Source organism: Callithrix jacchus, chromosome 1, assembly GCF_049354715.1.
Source record: "Callithrix jacchus isolate 240 chromosome 1, calJac240_pri, whole genome shotgun sequence".
NCBI classification, from domain to species: domain Eukaryota; kingdom Metazoa; phylum Chordata; class Mammalia; order Primates; family Cebidae; genus Callithrix; species Callithrix jacchus.
Window position 1 is genome coordinate 98,012,348 of NC_133502.1, and position 18,224 is coordinate 98,030,571.

Below are 18,224 nucleotides of genomic sequence, written 5' to 3' on the forward strand. Positions count from 1 at the left end.
GAGAAAGAACCTTGAAACTTCATTGGAGCAATACTAAACTCCCTGGACTGTATGGGTTCTGGAATGCTACGTCTGCTATTAATTTATCAGATGACCTTCTTAAAGTGACTCCTTAGTCCCATCACCAGAGGAGCAAGGACATATCAGCAAGCACTGTGCTTTGCCTTCTTAGAGTGACTATACTTTGACCATGACATTTAGAAACATAGCAGGCTACTTGGGAATTGCTGTCATCAACAAAAATCCCCATAAAAATCATGTCCTAATATGGCCTTCCAACCCCAAACAAGGCCCCGGCCGATGGATGCCTCTGGGATCTCAGCCCCCTGGAGGGTCTTGGCCAGACCCATTGCACACCTCATTGTTTGACAGCTGGTACCAGGGCTGTTTGCCGTAGGTGAAGATCTCCCACAACACAACCCCCAGGCTCCAGACATCACTTTCCGTCGTGAATTTCCTGTACATGATGCTTTCTGGAGGCATCCAGCGAATGGGCAGCATCGTGTGGCCACCGACCTGGAGAGAAAGGGATCAACAGGGAGCCATCAGTCACCCTGAAAACAGGTGTGGAAGGGAGCTGCGGGGGGCCATTGTTTGCTTTCCTTATTTTCACTTTATAGTTTAATTGTTTATAAACACATAAGGGATATAGGATTGCTTCATAATCTCAAGCAACAGAGACAGAGGGCAAAGAGTGATCAAAATCATTTAAAAAAATATTATTTGCAATTCTTTCTCTCAAAACCAGATAGGACCAGGGATGTTGATTAGGTAGATAATCACCTTGGATAAATAAAACTACACACACACACACACACACACACACACACACACACACACACAGAGACACATACAGGGTTCCATGGACAGAGACTTCTCTTATGGCCTTGCCTGATGTCTGAGGGTGATGGCAACAGTCACTTTCGGGGTTGATACTCAACCTACAATCAGTGTGGCTCAGACACTGACTATCCAGAAAAAGTGTGGGTGATAAATATGGGTGCAGCTATCTCAGCAAATTTCTGGCTTGGCGAATATCCACTCTGTTCATGACTCTGTGATCCCCAGGTGCCCAGGACTCTGGGAAAGGGAATCTGCTGATATATACAGAGGACCTGATGTTTCCAGATGCTTGGGAGGACTAGCAGTATGAGGGTAGAATGATTCCACCAGGTCTGGGCAGCCCACATGGCAGTGCCAAGGAGAGGACTGCTTTGGGCCATGCAAGGATGCTGCTGCCACCTTGCAGAGCTGGGCAAATGACTCTTCTGTTTATATGCCAGAAAAGGCTGGGCACTTGGGCACACACATTTTCAAAGATTGTTAACCCCTAGAATAAAGCATTTCTAGTCTCCTTGTCATTCTCTGAAACCATAATTGGAATGTACCATATAGTTTAGAAAACATCTATACACTGCCAGTGTCATTTAATTGCCTGAGCACACCATAAAGAAATCAGGACTCATGGTGGCACCTCTAGCCTACAGATGATGAAACTGTTCCCAGCAATTATGGGACCTTGCCTGGGGTGACACTTCCAGCAAGTGGTACAGATAGGACTGAGTTGTACACATTGTAACAGACCATTTTCATCCACACAGCAAGCATCTTCTGGGGACCTCTTAAGATACGTAACATTGCTCTGCAATGCAGGTTTAGAGAACCAGTATCAGTATCAGGTTCTCTATCCTGCATTGGTAATGGCCAAGAAAAACCTCTTGTTTCCTCTAAAGCAGAGAGAGAGGAAAAAAGATTCACATTTTGATTTACATGTTTTCTCATCTAATCATTTATTTCCTGCTTGCTGTCTCTTTGTGACAGATTTTTCACTTTAATTCTTTCAAGAATCCCTTCTGGGATTTCACGCATGCTGTTATAAATAATGCTTTCCTTGTTCGGATGTCAAACGGGTGAGTGGTGGGACAATCTAATAAAGTTCAGACAGGGTTCACAAGTTTTCTAAGCCCATTTAGTACATTTCTGAATATTTCTTTTGCAACCCTTTCTCAGAATTTTGGAGCATGTCACAAAAGTACACCCTCCTCCCAAAAAAGTCACTGTTGTCACAAATTACTGTCACATTCTAGTCAGTTACTTGATGGTTTGGGGACCACACAAATGACACACTGTGTAGCAACAAACACAATGAGACATTTGTTTTGTATCATACTACTTGGCAACTTGCCCTCATGCCCTTGCTTAAATATTTGTGAGATGGAATGTGATCCTAAGAATGACACTGGGAGTCAGAATTCCTGCTCTCGATGACCTGATATGCTGTGGGGCCCCAGGGGCTCTCCCATGATTAAGTTGAATTGGGTCTCATGGTCTTCACTAAACTCACCTGGTTGACCTGGTGCAAGATGAGAAACCCAGTTAGCTGGAGAGTTGACTTGGACTTGCAACTTTTATTTTCCTCAACTCAAGAGACTGGAGTTCTAGTTCTTGTGCTGCTGTTAACCAGCTTGAGCAAGTACCCTCAGATCTGGCTTCTGTCTTTACTGGTAACATTTAAAGGGTTAGGACAGCTCTTGGTTACTTCCGGCACAAAAATGCCATGGTTCTGGAATCATCTGCCCCCTGAGTGTCACCATAATCATCCCCCACACTAGTCTTCACCATTTACAAAGAATTTCTGTTCAATTATCTCACTTGATCTCAACAGTTACACTCTAGAGCAGACATCGACTTGCCTAGATAGTGCAGGTAATGCCCCTAAAAGTCAGTGAGTTTAAGTAGTTTACCTAAAGCCACACAGCAAACCTCTCCCCATTAGACATTCTGTATTCATTTGGATGGGCTGCTCTGCTTTCTCCAGTCTCCACACACACCCTGCATTCTGCCAGCAAGCTTAGATGGCTTCCCACCACAGCCAAGTTACTCATGACTCTTAGAAAGCTTGATCTTCTTCCCTTTCTCTTTACTTCCCAAAGGTCTCCGAAAGGCAAGCTCAAGTCCCACCACTTCAAGAAAAAACTCTCTCTCCCTGCTGCAACTCAGGGATGGTTCTAGTGCCCTTAGTGTGGCTCTGGGAACACAAAAGGAACTCCTTTCTTTGCCTAATATGTCACATACCTCAAGAGGGACAGACATGAATCAGCTCTGTCTGGTGGGGGATGAGGCAGAGGCTGGTACACATACCATGTCTTCAGTGGGTTCCTTGTGAGTGCTGTTATTTGGGGGAGGAATTTGATATGTGTCCTTTGAAAGAGATCAGTCTTCACTACCTTCCCGTTTATTCTCCAGTCATTTTCGTAAATGCTCGATAGAACCAAGCCTTAGATGAGATGGATGGAAACAGTCTCACCTGTTTGATGCTACAAATAAGAAATTCATAACTTCTCAAAATGCAGCCAAATCTACTGTGGTTCACAAGGAGTATAAGGGCTCTCTAAGTTGTATAAGAAGCCCCTTGTCTCGGTCTGCCACCTGTACAGTAGACAGGGGGAGTGTCCCTGTTGCAGACCTGGAACTATTATGTCTGGGAATGAAGTCTAGGAAGACTTCCTTATGGATAATAGAAGGGGGTATTTTTCTAAAGATAGTTACTAGTATCACAGCTCTTCTGAGACTCGAGAAAATTAAGAGAGACTAAAAAAGGAAGTTAAACTACGAAAAAAAAACTTTACAAAACCAGATGATCATCGGGGCTGCTAATCGCTGCAACTTGGTTAAACCAGCAACGCTAATCAGAACAACGTCTGAGGCACAGGCCAAAAAGAAATTCCACCGTGCCTAAAATAAATCAAGTTGAAAAAAAAATGGATTGTTTTTTAAAAAAAATATATCAAGAAAAGAACTGTTCTTTTAACCTTAATATTGATTTCTATGACACTTCATAATTTTGATAGTGATATACAGAGAAAGATCTGGTTAAAAACAAAAATAACAACTGTGTTCTAGTTAAAATACCCAGGCCTGAACATTCTTTAAATCTACCTGTTTGAAAGGTATTTCAAGACAATAAATCCTGAAGAAAATACTAAAAGGCCCTTGGTGTAAATGCCCTCCATTAGAAATTATTGAACATATCTAATCAGTTTGACTGCAAAATTTATTTCTTATTCAATAAATTCAAAGTACACACTCTGTTCCTTAGGTTGTCAATTGTGAAAAATTTCAGTTGTTTGTGACTTAATGAGCAATTTATTTTTTTGAAATTGGAAAACTGGAATTTAAGGAAATGAAGGAACTTGCTGAGCAAGTGTAAATATGAATTGGCAACCAAATGGTATTGAAGACAGCTCTCTATCCCTCCACTCTTCATGCTGACAGGCTAGGTTCTTTCCCATGAATTGCTGTTTGTTATCCTTGGTAGAAGTTAATGACGAATGCACCGCTCATTTCCCAGGTATACTGGGAGATGAGAGAAGAGGTGACATGTTAGTTCTCCCCATTATGTTGGGTTTCTTATAAAATGCATTTATCATCCTTGTGTCCTCATCTTCTTCCCTTCTCTTCTCCGACTGTATCCATTCTTCTCCGTACTGTCCCTCCCTGTCCATTCCTACTTCCCCATGTATCTCCTCTCAAATCTCACTTGTCCAGTCCCCGTTCAAATGCCAATGTTGCATTTAGTCTTTTCTCATTTGTCTCTTACTTTCCCAGGTGATCATACCCCACCAAAACTCAATCTCTGTCTGCCATCTCCCTTCTGTGCTTCTGAGAGGCATATTGGTAGATAGGAGCCTTTCTACAGATCCAAAGTAAATGCCTCTCTGGTTTTGAAGCTGCTAGTGATTTAGAGGTGAGTAGTGCCAATCTGGGACCTTCTAAACTCAACTAGCAAAGACCAATGATGCCTGGGAGGCCACTTTCAGCTTGCGGTATTTACTCAGTGAGTGAGTGATAACTTATTTGGAAGCCAAACATTCTAGTCCCTTAGAAACTTGCGGGCCAAAGGGCAAGCCCCATTAAGAGATGATTAGTTGTCAGAGGCTTTTGGCTGCATTAAATATTGAAGGGACTCCTAGACCTCCTCATCACACCCTACTCTCCATTGCTTTGTTTCAGCAGTTTTTCCTGATGTGTTCCTTAAAAATTCATGAAAGCTGTAAACGTTAAGGAATAGCTAGACCTTATTTATTTATTACATGTTGCATCTGTAATAGGAGGCTAAAAGCAGGAGAAAGAAATAATGTCGGCCAGGTGCAGTGACTCACGCCTGTAATCCCAGCACTTTGGGAGGCCAAGGTGGGTATATCACAAGGTCAGGAATTCAAGACCAGCCTGACCAATGTGGTGAAACCCCTACTCTACTGAAAATACAAAAATTAGCTGAGCATGGTGCTGCACACCTGTAGTCCTAGCTACTCAGGAGGTTGAGGCAAGAGAATCCCTTGAACCCTGGAGGCGCAGGTTGTGGTAAGCCAAGATCAGACCACTGCACTCCAGCTGGATGACAGAGCAAGACTCCATCTCAAAAAAAGGAAAAAAGAAACAATGTCCACAAAATCTTCCCCTTGGAGAAGAACCTGGAGCCATTGTGCTCAGACAATGACCACATCCAGGAAGATGAAAACTATTACAAAGAGTCACAAGGGGCTTCTGGGCTCAAGGCTACTGAATCAGGGGATACTTTGTGGGTAGAAACTGAGGCTTTTCTGCCTCATCTCTCACTTCTGAATGAACACAGCTCAGGGCAGGTAAGGAGGAGTGCTGGTACTAGGTTCATCTCCCTCTTTTGTGCACTGGAAATTGATTACTGCCATTCCTGGAACTGCTGTTACTTGCAGCCTAGAACATCTTTCAGTCTGGTCACAGACATCAGGTAATGACTTAGTAACTTCAAGGCTAAGTATTTTTGCTTAGTCAAAGAGAAGAGATGCTGGGCTTTAATGCTAACACAATTTTGTCAAATACTTTTTACATCATTAAATATCTGTCCTTCCAAAATAAGGCAAACGATCATCTGTTTTGAAGGGACAGATCACAGGGCACTATGGTTATTTCCTGACACCTGGATTCTAGATAAAGCAAATCGATACAAAATTTCCATCCAGATTTGATTGTATTTTTTTTTCTACTGTGGAAGAATGATAACAGAAATGATGATAATAACTCTACCTGGTATTTGCCTACACTTTGTGCTTTTCATAACATTTCCACAGCTCTTCAGTCTATAACAATTGTGCTCAATTCTAAATATTGTTGCGAAGGGCAGATATTAGAAAAATTTCTTTCTTTGAAAGAAGCCAGACTCAAAAGCCTTAGGTGATTCCTTTTACATGATATTTTAAAAAGACAAAACGACGTAGCTGAAAGAAGAGGAGAGGAGGACTTGCTTTAGTAAGGCACATGGGCAGCCTGAGGGTGATGGGAATGTTCTACCTCGTGGTTGTGGCGGCAGCTAAATGACAGTACAAGACTCACAGCACAGTGTGCTGAAAAGAGTGAATCATACTATGGGTATATTATACTTCAATGAGCCTTCCTTAATGATAAATAAACAAAGCTCTTAGGACAACTCCTGGCACACAGTAATGTACAACAAACCTCAGCTGTTATAGTTATTCTACGTATCTGATTCTTCACTAATCCTGTGGGGTAGGTCAGGCATGTTCTTTTATCCCAACGTAAGAGATGAGGAATCACAAGGAACTGACCCAAGAGTACGTAGCTAGGAAGTAGAGAGTCTAGGTCAAGACTATCTCTCCAAAGGCTTGGCATTCTGCATTTTAGCTCAGGTCTGACATGGACTCAGCTGCAGGGATGGGAAGGGCTCTCTGTCTTAGTCTGCCTGGGCTGCCACAACAAAGTTCCACAGACCAACAGAAATTTATTTTCTTACAGTTTTAGAGGTTAGAAGTTGTAGGTCAAGGTTCCAGCCAATTTGGTTTCTGGAGAGGGTTCTCTTCCTGACTAGTAGGTGGTTGCTCTCTCGCTGTGTCCTCACATAGAGGGAAGAGAGAGCAGGCAAGAACAAGAGAGAACTCTCAGATGCCTCTTCCCATGAGGACACTAATCTTATTGGATCAGGGCCTCACTCTTATGACCTCATTCAACCTTAATATTTCCTCAGTCTACATCACCAATTAGAGTCATACTGAGGTTTAGGACTTGGATGTATAAATTTTGAGGGAAACAAATATTCATAACATTCTCCTTGCTCATCCCTCCCTTTGGATTCTGGCACAGTTCAGGGGAGCAAGAACAGCTCAGAACACTAGGAGGTGGGCAGTTCTGGTCCAGAATCCAAATCTGTGGCCCTTTATCAGATCTTCACATTCCCAAGTGAAGACCCAATCCTCCTGCTCCCTTCCCTTCCTGAGTAACTCTTGGTGGCTTCCTATTACCATCTCATTCTAGAACATAGCAAATGGCTAAAACCTGCTGTTGTTCTACAGCATCCCTCAGATTCAGTTCACTTCAAATGCAAACCTTAGAGCAATCTCTTCCCTCACCCCCCTACCTGCCCTTTTATAGGTTCCCTGGGAGTGGCTAAGGGAGTGAGGAGACTCTGGCACTCTCTAGTGAGGTGGATACCAGGGCAGAATGGCTTCCTGGACTCCATGTTGCCCCGTGTTACCTCCCAGATGGGTTTCATTTTCCCCATGACATAGGGGAAGGTCCCCTGCTTGTGTACTGTATATAATTAAAACAGCCAAAGACTCCTAGTATTAGAAGTGATTGTAATTTCATCTTACTTTACCCTTGGCTTTAATGGGGAGCAAATCAATCTTCTTTCAGTATGGCATTGAGCTTAAATCACACAGAAGTTTTAGAATTACATTTGGATTTAGAAACAATGATACTTCATTGTAAGAATAAAGTAAAATTAGATAGTTACAACATGGACTTCCCCTCCCGCTGATAGCCCCGCTCCCCAGTTAACTCTTAATCTTCATAGGGAGTTTCCCAAGTGGATCAATGGAAGAAGAAAACCCTTGGAAAGTTCTAATAGACCATGCTGCCTGTGAGGCAATGGGAAATTATACATTCCAAATTATAGATTCCAAAGATATACATTTCATCAAACTGCCTTTTTAAAATGTTCAATGCTACTGAGCTTTTTATGACCTACTGAGCATTATGTTTCGAACCCAAGAGACCATCTAACTTTTAGCGTTTGAGACAAAAGCGTTGCACCCTTTGATGGTGAAAAGTCATAAAGACTATCAAGGTGATGAGAAAAGGCAACCAGGAGAGCAGGAGCAATATATATGTGTGTCATTGTCTATGTTATGGTGATGACATTATGATGGTTTAGTACCAAAACTCCAATGTAAGGCTCTTCCTATAGAAGTTACTCAGACAGTCTATTATTTCAGGTAGCTTTTAGAAAAGGAGGAATGCAGTAATTTGTCAACAGAGCCAGAAAAGCTAAGGCTTCTCTGCATTAGAAACAGCACTCTCCATATCATCTGTGATTGCAGTCTTGACTGCTGTCCTGGGTGTATCCTGTCTAGTAAGCGGAGAGAGTGGTTGTACCATAATAAATCCCAGCTTCTTCATTAATACTGAAGACTTTCAGAATCTACATTCCACCATTAGCCTGAGATGAGGACTTAATACACCAAAGCCAGTTAAAAATGAATAAGATTTTCTTTCCTCTCAGCTGGGGAAGTTCATTCTACTATGGTTACTGATGTCTGCCTTCACATGAGTGTAACAATAACAAAAAACCACTTCTCTAGAGAGTTCTAAATGCCAGCCTGGCATCATTATGGTTCTAAATGCCAACTTGGCATCATTATAGTTCTTTTCTGCTATCTCTGTGATATATGTAACACATAGCAATTGTGACCTTGGTTTGGAAGACATAATGAGTTCTTATGATGATTGTGAGAGTTAAGAAATAATATAATAAAGTAGCTTTCCCCTACTGAGCATGTACTCTGTGTGCCATGCTCTGAGCTGAAGACATGACCTACATTTAAAACTCATTTTCCTTATTCCTCTTTAGATATACATGCAGATAAAATACACTCATAAAAAGTGCACTGCTACAAGCAGCTGCTATTTTGCAATTCTGAAACTGGAACGCAGTTTCTGACCAACTGCTTTTCTCTGCACAGTGGTGAAGACTGTAAGCTCAGTGTTAGGGAAACCACTATAGCATAGCCTTGTGCTTCTCAAACCTTTTCACCATAGCACTCCAATACTGCAGAAAGAGGTCAGCAGTTGAGGGACTGGGAAGTAACTGGGACCGTGTCTGGAGCCCTAGCCCAGGTGTTTATGGCAGTCTGGAATTCATTTAAAGTCTTACATTTCATCTTTAATATCAGATACAATGATTGCACTAGACTTCCTAATGCATTGCGAAAAGTAAGTTTATTTTGTGGTTTCATGAGCCTATGGTCTAGACACACCGTCTTGGGTCCAAAGGCTACCCAGCCAGACTCCTGTTGGAGAAGCCTGGAAGCAGAGGGAATGAGCTTTGGAGTCTACAGACCTGGTTTCAAGTTCTAGATCAGCCACTTGCCAACTAGCTGAATGTAAATAAATCACTTGTCTTAGAGTCTGTTCACTGCATCCCAAAAGGGATAAAACCTATAAGCCTAAATCAAGCCTATAAACTTTCCCAGCGAAGTTCTGAAGAGGTGATGTTTCCCTTGGAGAACAGCCCTATGGTTAGGACTTCAGCAAAAGGAAACATTCGGGTTATAGTGCTGGAGTAAGAGCAAACCCCTGCCACAGCATTTGATACAGCCCTGCTCCACTGCATGATCCTGAGGGGCACCATTCACACTGCGGCCCAGGTCACTGCTCCCCTCCTCCTGGAGTTGTATGATACAGTGAACTACAGTAAGGACCGGGGCTTCTTGTGCTTACAACTTTCCATGTGACTTTGGGGAAGACATCACCTCAGGTTTTGATTCATAGAATCTGGGGCAATGATAATTATTGTGTGTTACCTGTGAGGTTCAAGTGAGGTAGTTGACATAAAATGCGGCTTCAGTGGTAGCAGCCAATCCACATATGATAAATCACTACTCTTGCTTCTTTGAATATATCTTTATTTTGGTACATTTCAACACACTTGTGTTTATACAGGCCTGCCCCACTGGGGTTGGGACTGTGGGTTGGTGCAAAAGTAATTGCAGTTTTTGCCGTGAAAAGAAATGGCAAAACCGCAATTACTTTTGCACCCACCTATAGTTAGTGCTAAGTGCACTGTGGGGAAACAAAGTTGAAAGAGATGGGGTTCCCGCCCTCCAAAGTTTGTTCTACGGCCATAATGCAAGACAGAATAGATGCCATGGTGGAAATGCGAACAAATGGCAGTGGCTCGTGATTGTCCCAGCACTAATACAGTTTATCTCACTCCTTAACCTAGCGATGCTTTCAGTTTCCTTCTGCTGACAGGTTGATAACAGGACACCCAAACATTTGCCAGTGTGTCCAGAGGGTCACAGGAGAAGACTGCAAAAACTAGCTCGTAAAAGACAGCAGGAGAGAAGGTTTTTCAAAAATATTTCCATTCCCTGCCTCAAGGTCCCAGTTCCAGTTCCTCACTGAAGTTTTCTGTGAAGAAGGGGTTGGCCACAATGCCCCAACAGAGGCTGCAATGGCTGAGCTTATGTACAGCTGTGTGGCTAACGTTTAACATCTAGCTACCATTTACTGCAGGCCTACCACATGCTCAGCATAACCAAGAACTTTATACATTCAAGTTCATAACCAAGAACTTTATACATCCAAGAACATTATACAGTGAATCACAAGCCTAGCTAATGTAGCGATAAAGGGGTCATATCACTTAGGGATCCTCATCCGCTACATATGACAGAGACAGTGGCTTAACCATAAGAGGGGCTTCATTTTTCTCACTTACTAGAAGTCCTGAAGTATGCAGTTAAGGGCTTAGGGAATATTCTAAGATCCCCTTCCCAGGCCATGCTTCCAACGACATATCAAGCCTGGCTATTTCTTTCCACCTTCATTTTGATAAATCTTAAAGTTGTATCATTCCCTCCTCTCCCTGTCCCCTGGGCTAGTGCAACAATCACTCCCCATTTTCCTTCTGACCTTTTTCCAATTCATGGTTAGTACAATAGCAGACTCTTCAATGACTTCCCATGGCCCTTAGGATAAAATTAAAAGTGGAAAGAACGGCTGCTGGTACCCTGTTTGATCTTGGCGCCTTCACTGGTCTTATGCTTCTTTGCCCTTTCTTTGCAGGGTCCCCCACATTTTGATCTTTCCTGTTTCCTAAGCTCCCTTAGCTCCTTCTCATGGCATAGGTCCCTCAAATGTGCTGCTCTTCAATTTTTACCTTGCTAACTTCTACTTGTCCAACCATGTTCCAGGCATCTAAAGCAGGTTCCCTTGTTAGATCACAATGATAGATCACTTTCCCTCACAGCCCCAGTCAGCTGTAAGAATATCCTTATTTCTGTGATCATATGTTTGCTGTTTCCTCCTGCCTCTAGATGATAACTTCCTGGGAGACAGCACATTCCAGCGCTGGGATGCTTAACAAATATTTGTCAAATGAATGGACTGCATGTGGTTGCCCTAGGGAATGGTCTCGGGGGTGGACAATACTGTATGAAATAAATATGGGAGGAGAACCAGCAGCTAAAACCAAAAAGGCAGCTTCCTGTAAGCCCTAGTGGGGCTGCTGGCACCTACGCCTTGGAGCCCAGAGGGCTATCCAGAAGGGAAAGGCAAAAATAGACGGTAGCTGATCTGCTTTAGAGAAGGACACCCATGTCCAGTTGAAACTGTAAATAAGGAACAAAAACAGACATATGTTGTGAACAGGGTAATGAACATATAGGATACGTTACCAGAAAAAGCCACTGAAAGCACAGATGAATGAGCCGAAGCGACCCCTCAGCAGAGGATAGTGCGAGGGGGAGCTGGGAGAAGTCAGTGAGAAGGAAAGTGCTGGGCGCCCTGTACCCAGGGGTGTCTTTCTTTTATTCTCCTGTGGTATAGCCTGTTGCCCATTCTACCTTCATCACAGGAAACCATCCAACTACAGCAGGCTCCTTGTAGCCCTATCAGAATTTCTGCAGGGTGAGGCCTAGGGATGGCAGTCTGTCTCAGAGGTAGGAGTGGCTCACCTGATGGCTGCCTTGGCATAGCCCCATGTATGCTTAGCATGATGGCTGGAGAGCCTGAGGGGGCCAGCAGAGTTTAACAGAAAGAGGTCTAACTTCTCCCAGACCAGCCCCCAGCATTACCACCGCCTCCTGTAGGAGCTCACTCCCCCCGCCACTATGGCTCCACAGCCTTAAATCAGGGCCACAGTGCTGTGCAGTAACTCATGTTGGGAGGAGACACACTTCCCCCTTGCCAAACTCCCTCTCTCTCAATGGACTATTTGCATTACAACAGATAATAAGAGAAGCTATTATAATATTTTTAGAGTTCTTAAAGCCTTATTGGAAAAAGTATAGGTTTCTTTTTTCTTAACCATGAAGTTGATACTCATTTGCTTGTTTTGATAACATTCACTTATTCAGCAAAAATATATTGAGCTACCTCCAGGGTGTGAGGCATTGTGGGCACAGGGGTCATGGATGTGAATAAGCTCCATGAGAACATGGAGCTCTCATTTAGTGGGAGACAAAGGTCATATGTAAATAACCAAATAGCCACGCATAATAATTTCAGGTGGTGATAAATACTATGCAAAAATAATAGAGTAAGGGGCTGGAAAGAACAGAGGAGCAGTTCTATTTTAGAATACATTCCAGATATTGGGGTCAGCAGGTGCAAAAGCCCTGAGGCAGGAACAATGTTTATGTGTTTCAGCAGCAAGGATTCCAGTGTTACTCAGGGTTATCATTGGTAGGGTTCTGTGTGATAAGCACAGCCACACTGGGATGTGTGTGTCTATATCTGTATCTGTATCTACATCTATATTTATATCTTTACCTCCACATTGAAATAAGTTGCTACTTCCAGGCAATATTTTAAGGCACATTACATAATACTGTGGGGATTTCTAACAAACACATGGTCTATGGCCTAGCTATCATTACCGTTTACTGGGTAGGGAAACAAAGACAAAGAAATCCAAGACCACTGTCTGAATCAGGCCCAGGATGGCGAAGGAAGACAGGTGTTTCAAATCCTCCAGCCTTGCCTCTTTCCATTTGACTTCGGCCTTTCCTTTTGCATCACTTCCCCAAGTCCACCTGGTGGCATGACCAGCTACGCAAGCCATCTAAGGCAATCATCAGCCATGTTTTCTGAGTCTTGCTTGGAAGGAAATCCCTTCCTCTCTGATCCAGAGAATTTGACAATGACATCATTGCACCACATCGATAACCAATCCTTTCTTTTGCAGGAAGTGACAGGTTCTAGGAAACAAAGTGGGTCTGACTGTGTGGGTGCCCCCTCACAGATCCACAAGGTCCCGGCTTCTCACTAGAAAAGAGAAAAGAGCGGTAGAGGAGTCCTATTTACTATGTGTTCCTTCAGTGATTCTCAGAGCTCAGATCTCCAGGATACTAAGTCATGGCCCGCCTTGGGACTTCAGCTTTGTGATTTATGTGAATGGTTTCTGTGTGCTTCTCTCAGTCAGTACCTGGGTAGGAGAATCCCTCCAAATTACCGTGTTTTTCCTAGTAACATTTCCCCAATATTCCACCCATCATGTAAACACATCACTGCTAAGGAGGTCACCCTTTGACTCATAAAGCAATTTGAGCTGTCTCTGAGGAAGAAAGCTGCCCTTATGGTATCCTGGGGAGAAGAGAGAAGATTTCATAGCCTTGAAATCCTTAATGATGATTAGCTGGCATTCTTTTTTTTTTGTGCATTTTCCTTTCTGCCTCTATTCAGAGCCTCTATTTCCCTTAGTTAACTCCTATTATTATGTTTCTGCAGATTTCCTCCCAAGGTCTCTATCCCTGCAATTGCACTTTGTTTATATCAAAACATCTATTTAGGTACAGATCACTGGCATGTAGGATACTGTATTAACTGGTTAAAATGTACTTTAATTCATTTCTTGAAATAGGTTAAATGAAATACGTAAAGGTCATCCAGCACTAGTATCTACCCTCTGAACACAGACTTAGGGATTATAGTTTTCTTTATCCGTGAATTTGTCTTTGGAGATGAAGCCAAAAATACTCCCAAGAATGGCAAGGCTGGTACAGAATGAACCAGCAATTGCAAATTAACTGGAAACTGCAGGGAAAGGCAGAGATGATTTTCAACTTAAGAACATCAGACTTTGGAAAAATCTTCCCCTTTTCCAATGGTGGTCTGTTTTCTGCTGACCCAAGGATTCAATGTCCTCAGATTTCATCCCCTTTTGAAAAATTCCTGTTCCGCCTTTTTTTCCTCATCTCCTTAAATAGCACCACCATCACCACCAGTCACTCCCATTTTTGTTCAAGCTCAAGCCCTAGAAGTCATCATTGATTCCATATTTCCTCTTATCCCCATATCAAAGCCACCATCAGGTTCTTTCAGTCCTACCTGTAGAACATACTCTGACTGCTTCCCGTTCCCCCATCTTCACTGTTGCCACCTAGGCCAAGCTGCCACCTTCTTTTGCCCAGGCCCTGGCAGTAGCCTCTTAACAGGTATGTCTGTTTCACTCTTGCTTCCTGTAATCTATTCCCCATACAGCAACTGGAAGAGTCTTTTCAAAATGTAAATTGGTTCTCATCATTCCCCTGCTTACAATTCATCAGCATCTTCCATTGTATTTGGAATAAAATCCAAACATTTTAACAGGACCCTCAGTTCCTACCAAACACGGATGCAGCTCAGCTCCCTGCCCTCCCCGCATACATCTCCCCTCCTTGCCTACCACATGGGCCACACTGAAGGCCAGTTGGCTCTCTTTCTCTTCCTTCCTTATTATCCTTAGCAGTAGCTACAACTATTATTTGTATCATTTTGCGTGTCTTTTCTGTCTCCCTCCACTAGAACAAGCTTTGCTGGTCTTGTTTGCTGCTGTAGCCCTAGTACTCAGTATAGTGCTGAGCACACAGAGGTATCAAGAGTTGTTGAAATGGATGAAGGAGTGAAATTTTCACCCCCCAGTGAGTCAGAGTCCCTCTAGGAAAACTCATCTCTGGAAGAGCAACCATCACTACAGTCCTCACCTTTCCCTTCCTTCCCGTCCGTCATGCTCCCTCCCTCCTGGGCAGTCCCAGAGACTCGGATCTGCCCCTGGCTTCAACCAGGGGATGTGTGCTCCTGGGATTCATAACTTGAGGCACTTTGACCTACAAGATAATCTTATAAAAGGGGGTTTTATAATACAGTCATGTGCCATATAATGTTTCAATCCATGAGGGACAGTCCGTACAAGGGCAGTCCCATAAGATTACGATACCATACTTTTACTGTACCTCTTCCATATTTAGCTATGCAAATGCTTCCCTTTTGTTATAACTGCCGACAGTACTCAGTACAGTCCCATGCTGCACAGGTTTGTAGCCTAGGAGCGATAGGCCATGACATACAGCTTAGGCATGTAGGAGGCTTTACCAGCTAGGTGTATGTAAGAGTGCTCTAGGATCTTCTCATGATGTGAAATCCTGTAACCACACATTTGTTGGAACATATCCCTGTCATTAAGCGATGCATGACTGTATATATATCCTTATATTTGCACAGATCACAGTATTTATATCATATAGCTGACTCTCCTGTCTGTATTTCCCATTGAAAATTTCTCAGAGGAGGGACTTTGTTTTGAGCTCTCTGATATCTCCATGCCTGGGTCCTCAATAAACTTGTTGAATGAGTTAGTACAAATGAAAATACAAGCAACGAAGTTCTGTGATCTTATGCGTAAAACAATTTCCCATGAACTGACTGAAGTGCCACTTTAAAAGATTGCTTCTATGTTTCAAATAAATGGTAAGCAAACAGATTTTTGAAATATAAGTCAGTTGTCGGAGGGAAAAAAGAAGAAAGAAAGAAGGAAGGGAAAAAGAGACGAAGAAGAAAAAATAAAAGGAAAGATGGTAAGAAAAAAAGAAGGGAGAAAGGAAGAAAGGAAGGATGGAAGGAAGGAAAGAAGGAAAGAAGGGAGGGAGGGAAGGAGGGACGGAGGAAGGAAGGAAGGAAAGAAAGATGGAAGGAAGGAAGGAAGGAAGGAAGGAAGGAAGGAAGGAAGGAAGGAAGGAAGGAAGGAAAAAAGAGAGATGGAAAGGAAGGGGAGAAAAAGGGAGGAAAGGGGAGGGAAAAAGAAAAAAAGGAAACTGCTTCCTTTACGCAAAGTAAATCCAGAACTACTAAATTTAGCACTAAACTGGTAATCTCCCAGGTGGAGACTCCTGGGCAGGGTATGGGAAAACTGCCTTAGAATAGGTCCCTCCGCCCTTTTTCTCCTCCCACTTGTTTTTGTCTCACTTTAATTATGACTGCTTCCTCCATGCTGGCCTCCAGGAACACACTGCATCCCTTTTTAATGATCTCACAAATGAAGCTTTTCTTGTTTCACCTTAGCACAGCTCAAGGTGAGCTGATGGCTTTGCTAAGCTGTAAGGGTAAACAACAGGACAATAAACACTGAGGACACAACAAACAGAGAAATATTGTGCTGCACAGGGTTCAGCCCTCTAGTAGGCTTCCTTGGGGCTGATACACCAAGCTCACTCAGCTCTGTTCCCCAAATGTCACTCCAACTCAGCAAGCCACCTACCGGAGCCTGATGTTGGGGGCATCATTTGTAGACAACCCTATGCACCCCCAGAAACGTATTCCTAGACATCTTGAGACCTTCATAGTCAAGACAGGGTGATAGCCTTCTCTGTTCCTGCTGTCCCTGCCCTACTTGCAGAATGACCATCCTCTTTGCCTCAGGGGTCAGACTTTACCTTTGCACATCCGTGTAACCAAACTTGAATAAAAACATAATAGTGGAGCCAACACATAACAAGAAGTGTATATTCCGATGGCCAGTTCTTCACAGTGTGTATTTAGTAAACCCTTCAGAAGATGAGAGTGTTTATTTTCGAGGAATTTGTGAAAAGCTTTTATCCATTTCCTGAACACTTCAATGGTCACTTCCTTACCCCTCTAAATGAAATCACCGAAACTGCATCATTATTTTAAAGTGGAAAAAGTGATTATCTCTGGAGTAAAACATTAGGTTCAGACGAAGAACCCAAACCAAGCATTATAAAGTAAAATGCCACCCAGAGACACCAGCAGCACCTGGGAAGCTTCATGAATCCACGCATGTGAGTTCACACCAGCCACAAACCTCGAGTCTTCATGGGCCGGGTGTTTCATGATCTTCACTAATGAAAATTCAGTCAATTAGAACTGGCCTCATTCTGATAGTCGTCCTCTTGGGGTCTTCAGAAATTGTCACCATGCTTGCTTTGCATTTCTATCACCCAGGGCAGTAGGGGGTAAGCTTGTACTTAACTGGAGGGAAACAGGCAAAGGTGTGGCTAAAAACCACCTTCCAAGTAATGAGGCAGTAGTACAAGGGGAATAATGCTTGACTCCTAGTCACCAAGGGCAGGTCAAGAGCAGGCAGCAGCGAATATTTGCAGGAAGATCTCATGTTTGCTGCAATCAGCTTTTCTGTCATGAATGGCTATTAGGTCATTAACTACTTTAATATTCAAATGAAGTCCCCTTCCCTGCACACCTCTGATGCTCTATCATAGGAAACTAGGGGTGTGTTTTCAATTGTCCCCTCCCTGCCCTATTCAGAAATTCTGGCCTTCAGATAAGGAAAAAGAAGCTGTGTTTCCTCCCTGTTCTCGAGAAGGCTCTGTATCAGTCAGGGCCAGTGGAGCATCTCACAGCTGGATCCAACTTCTGCTCCAATTATGGCACAGGCCCTATAATGGCCCACTACCTTAGATCCTACTCCTCTCTCAGTCTGTGTGGGGAAAGAACTGAGAGGAGGAGTGAGCAAGAGAAATGGAGCTATTGGTCTTTTGATGGAAGGAAGGTAATTTACTCCCTTCCTTTCTCCCTCTCTCTGCTCCTCCATCCACAACTTGAAACCAAACAAGGGCCTTCAAGAGAATTCCTCATGAAGATTGAGGATGCTATAATGAGGGTCGTTGGGACCTCACTGTGCACTTGAGCTTGTGTGTATTGCAAAGGGAGCACAAAGGGATGGACAGAGATGGTGGAGCTGGGGGTCAGTGGCAGAGACTGCTTACCCATCATTTGGAAGGGCAAAGACATGTGAGTTTCTCATGAATAAGTGGGCACTGTTCAAAGTGTCTACTTTTGAGCCTTTTTGTCTGTACTCTGGCTGTCCAAGGGTGACCCATGGAGACACTGGCAGAGAAATAGTGACAACAGAAAAGAGAATGACAACTGAG

General features: G+C 43.3%; 1 protein-coding gene across 5 annotated transcripts in view; it reads right to left on the reverse strand.

Annotated features, from left to right (window-relative positions):
• NTRK2 (neurotrophic receptor tyrosine kinase 2) overlaps positions 1-18,224 on the reverse strand; it is a 352,900-nt gene that overhangs the window by 6,346 nt on the left and 328,330 nt on the right. For all 5 annotated transcript variants that reach the window (XM_078367487.1, XM_078367483.1, XM_035303487.3 and 2 more), the window contains one exon: positions 358-516. In XM_078367487.1, coding sequence (XP_078223613.1) covers positions 358-516 — 159 coding nt within the window. The remainder of the gene's footprint in view (positions 1-357; positions 517-18,224) is intronic.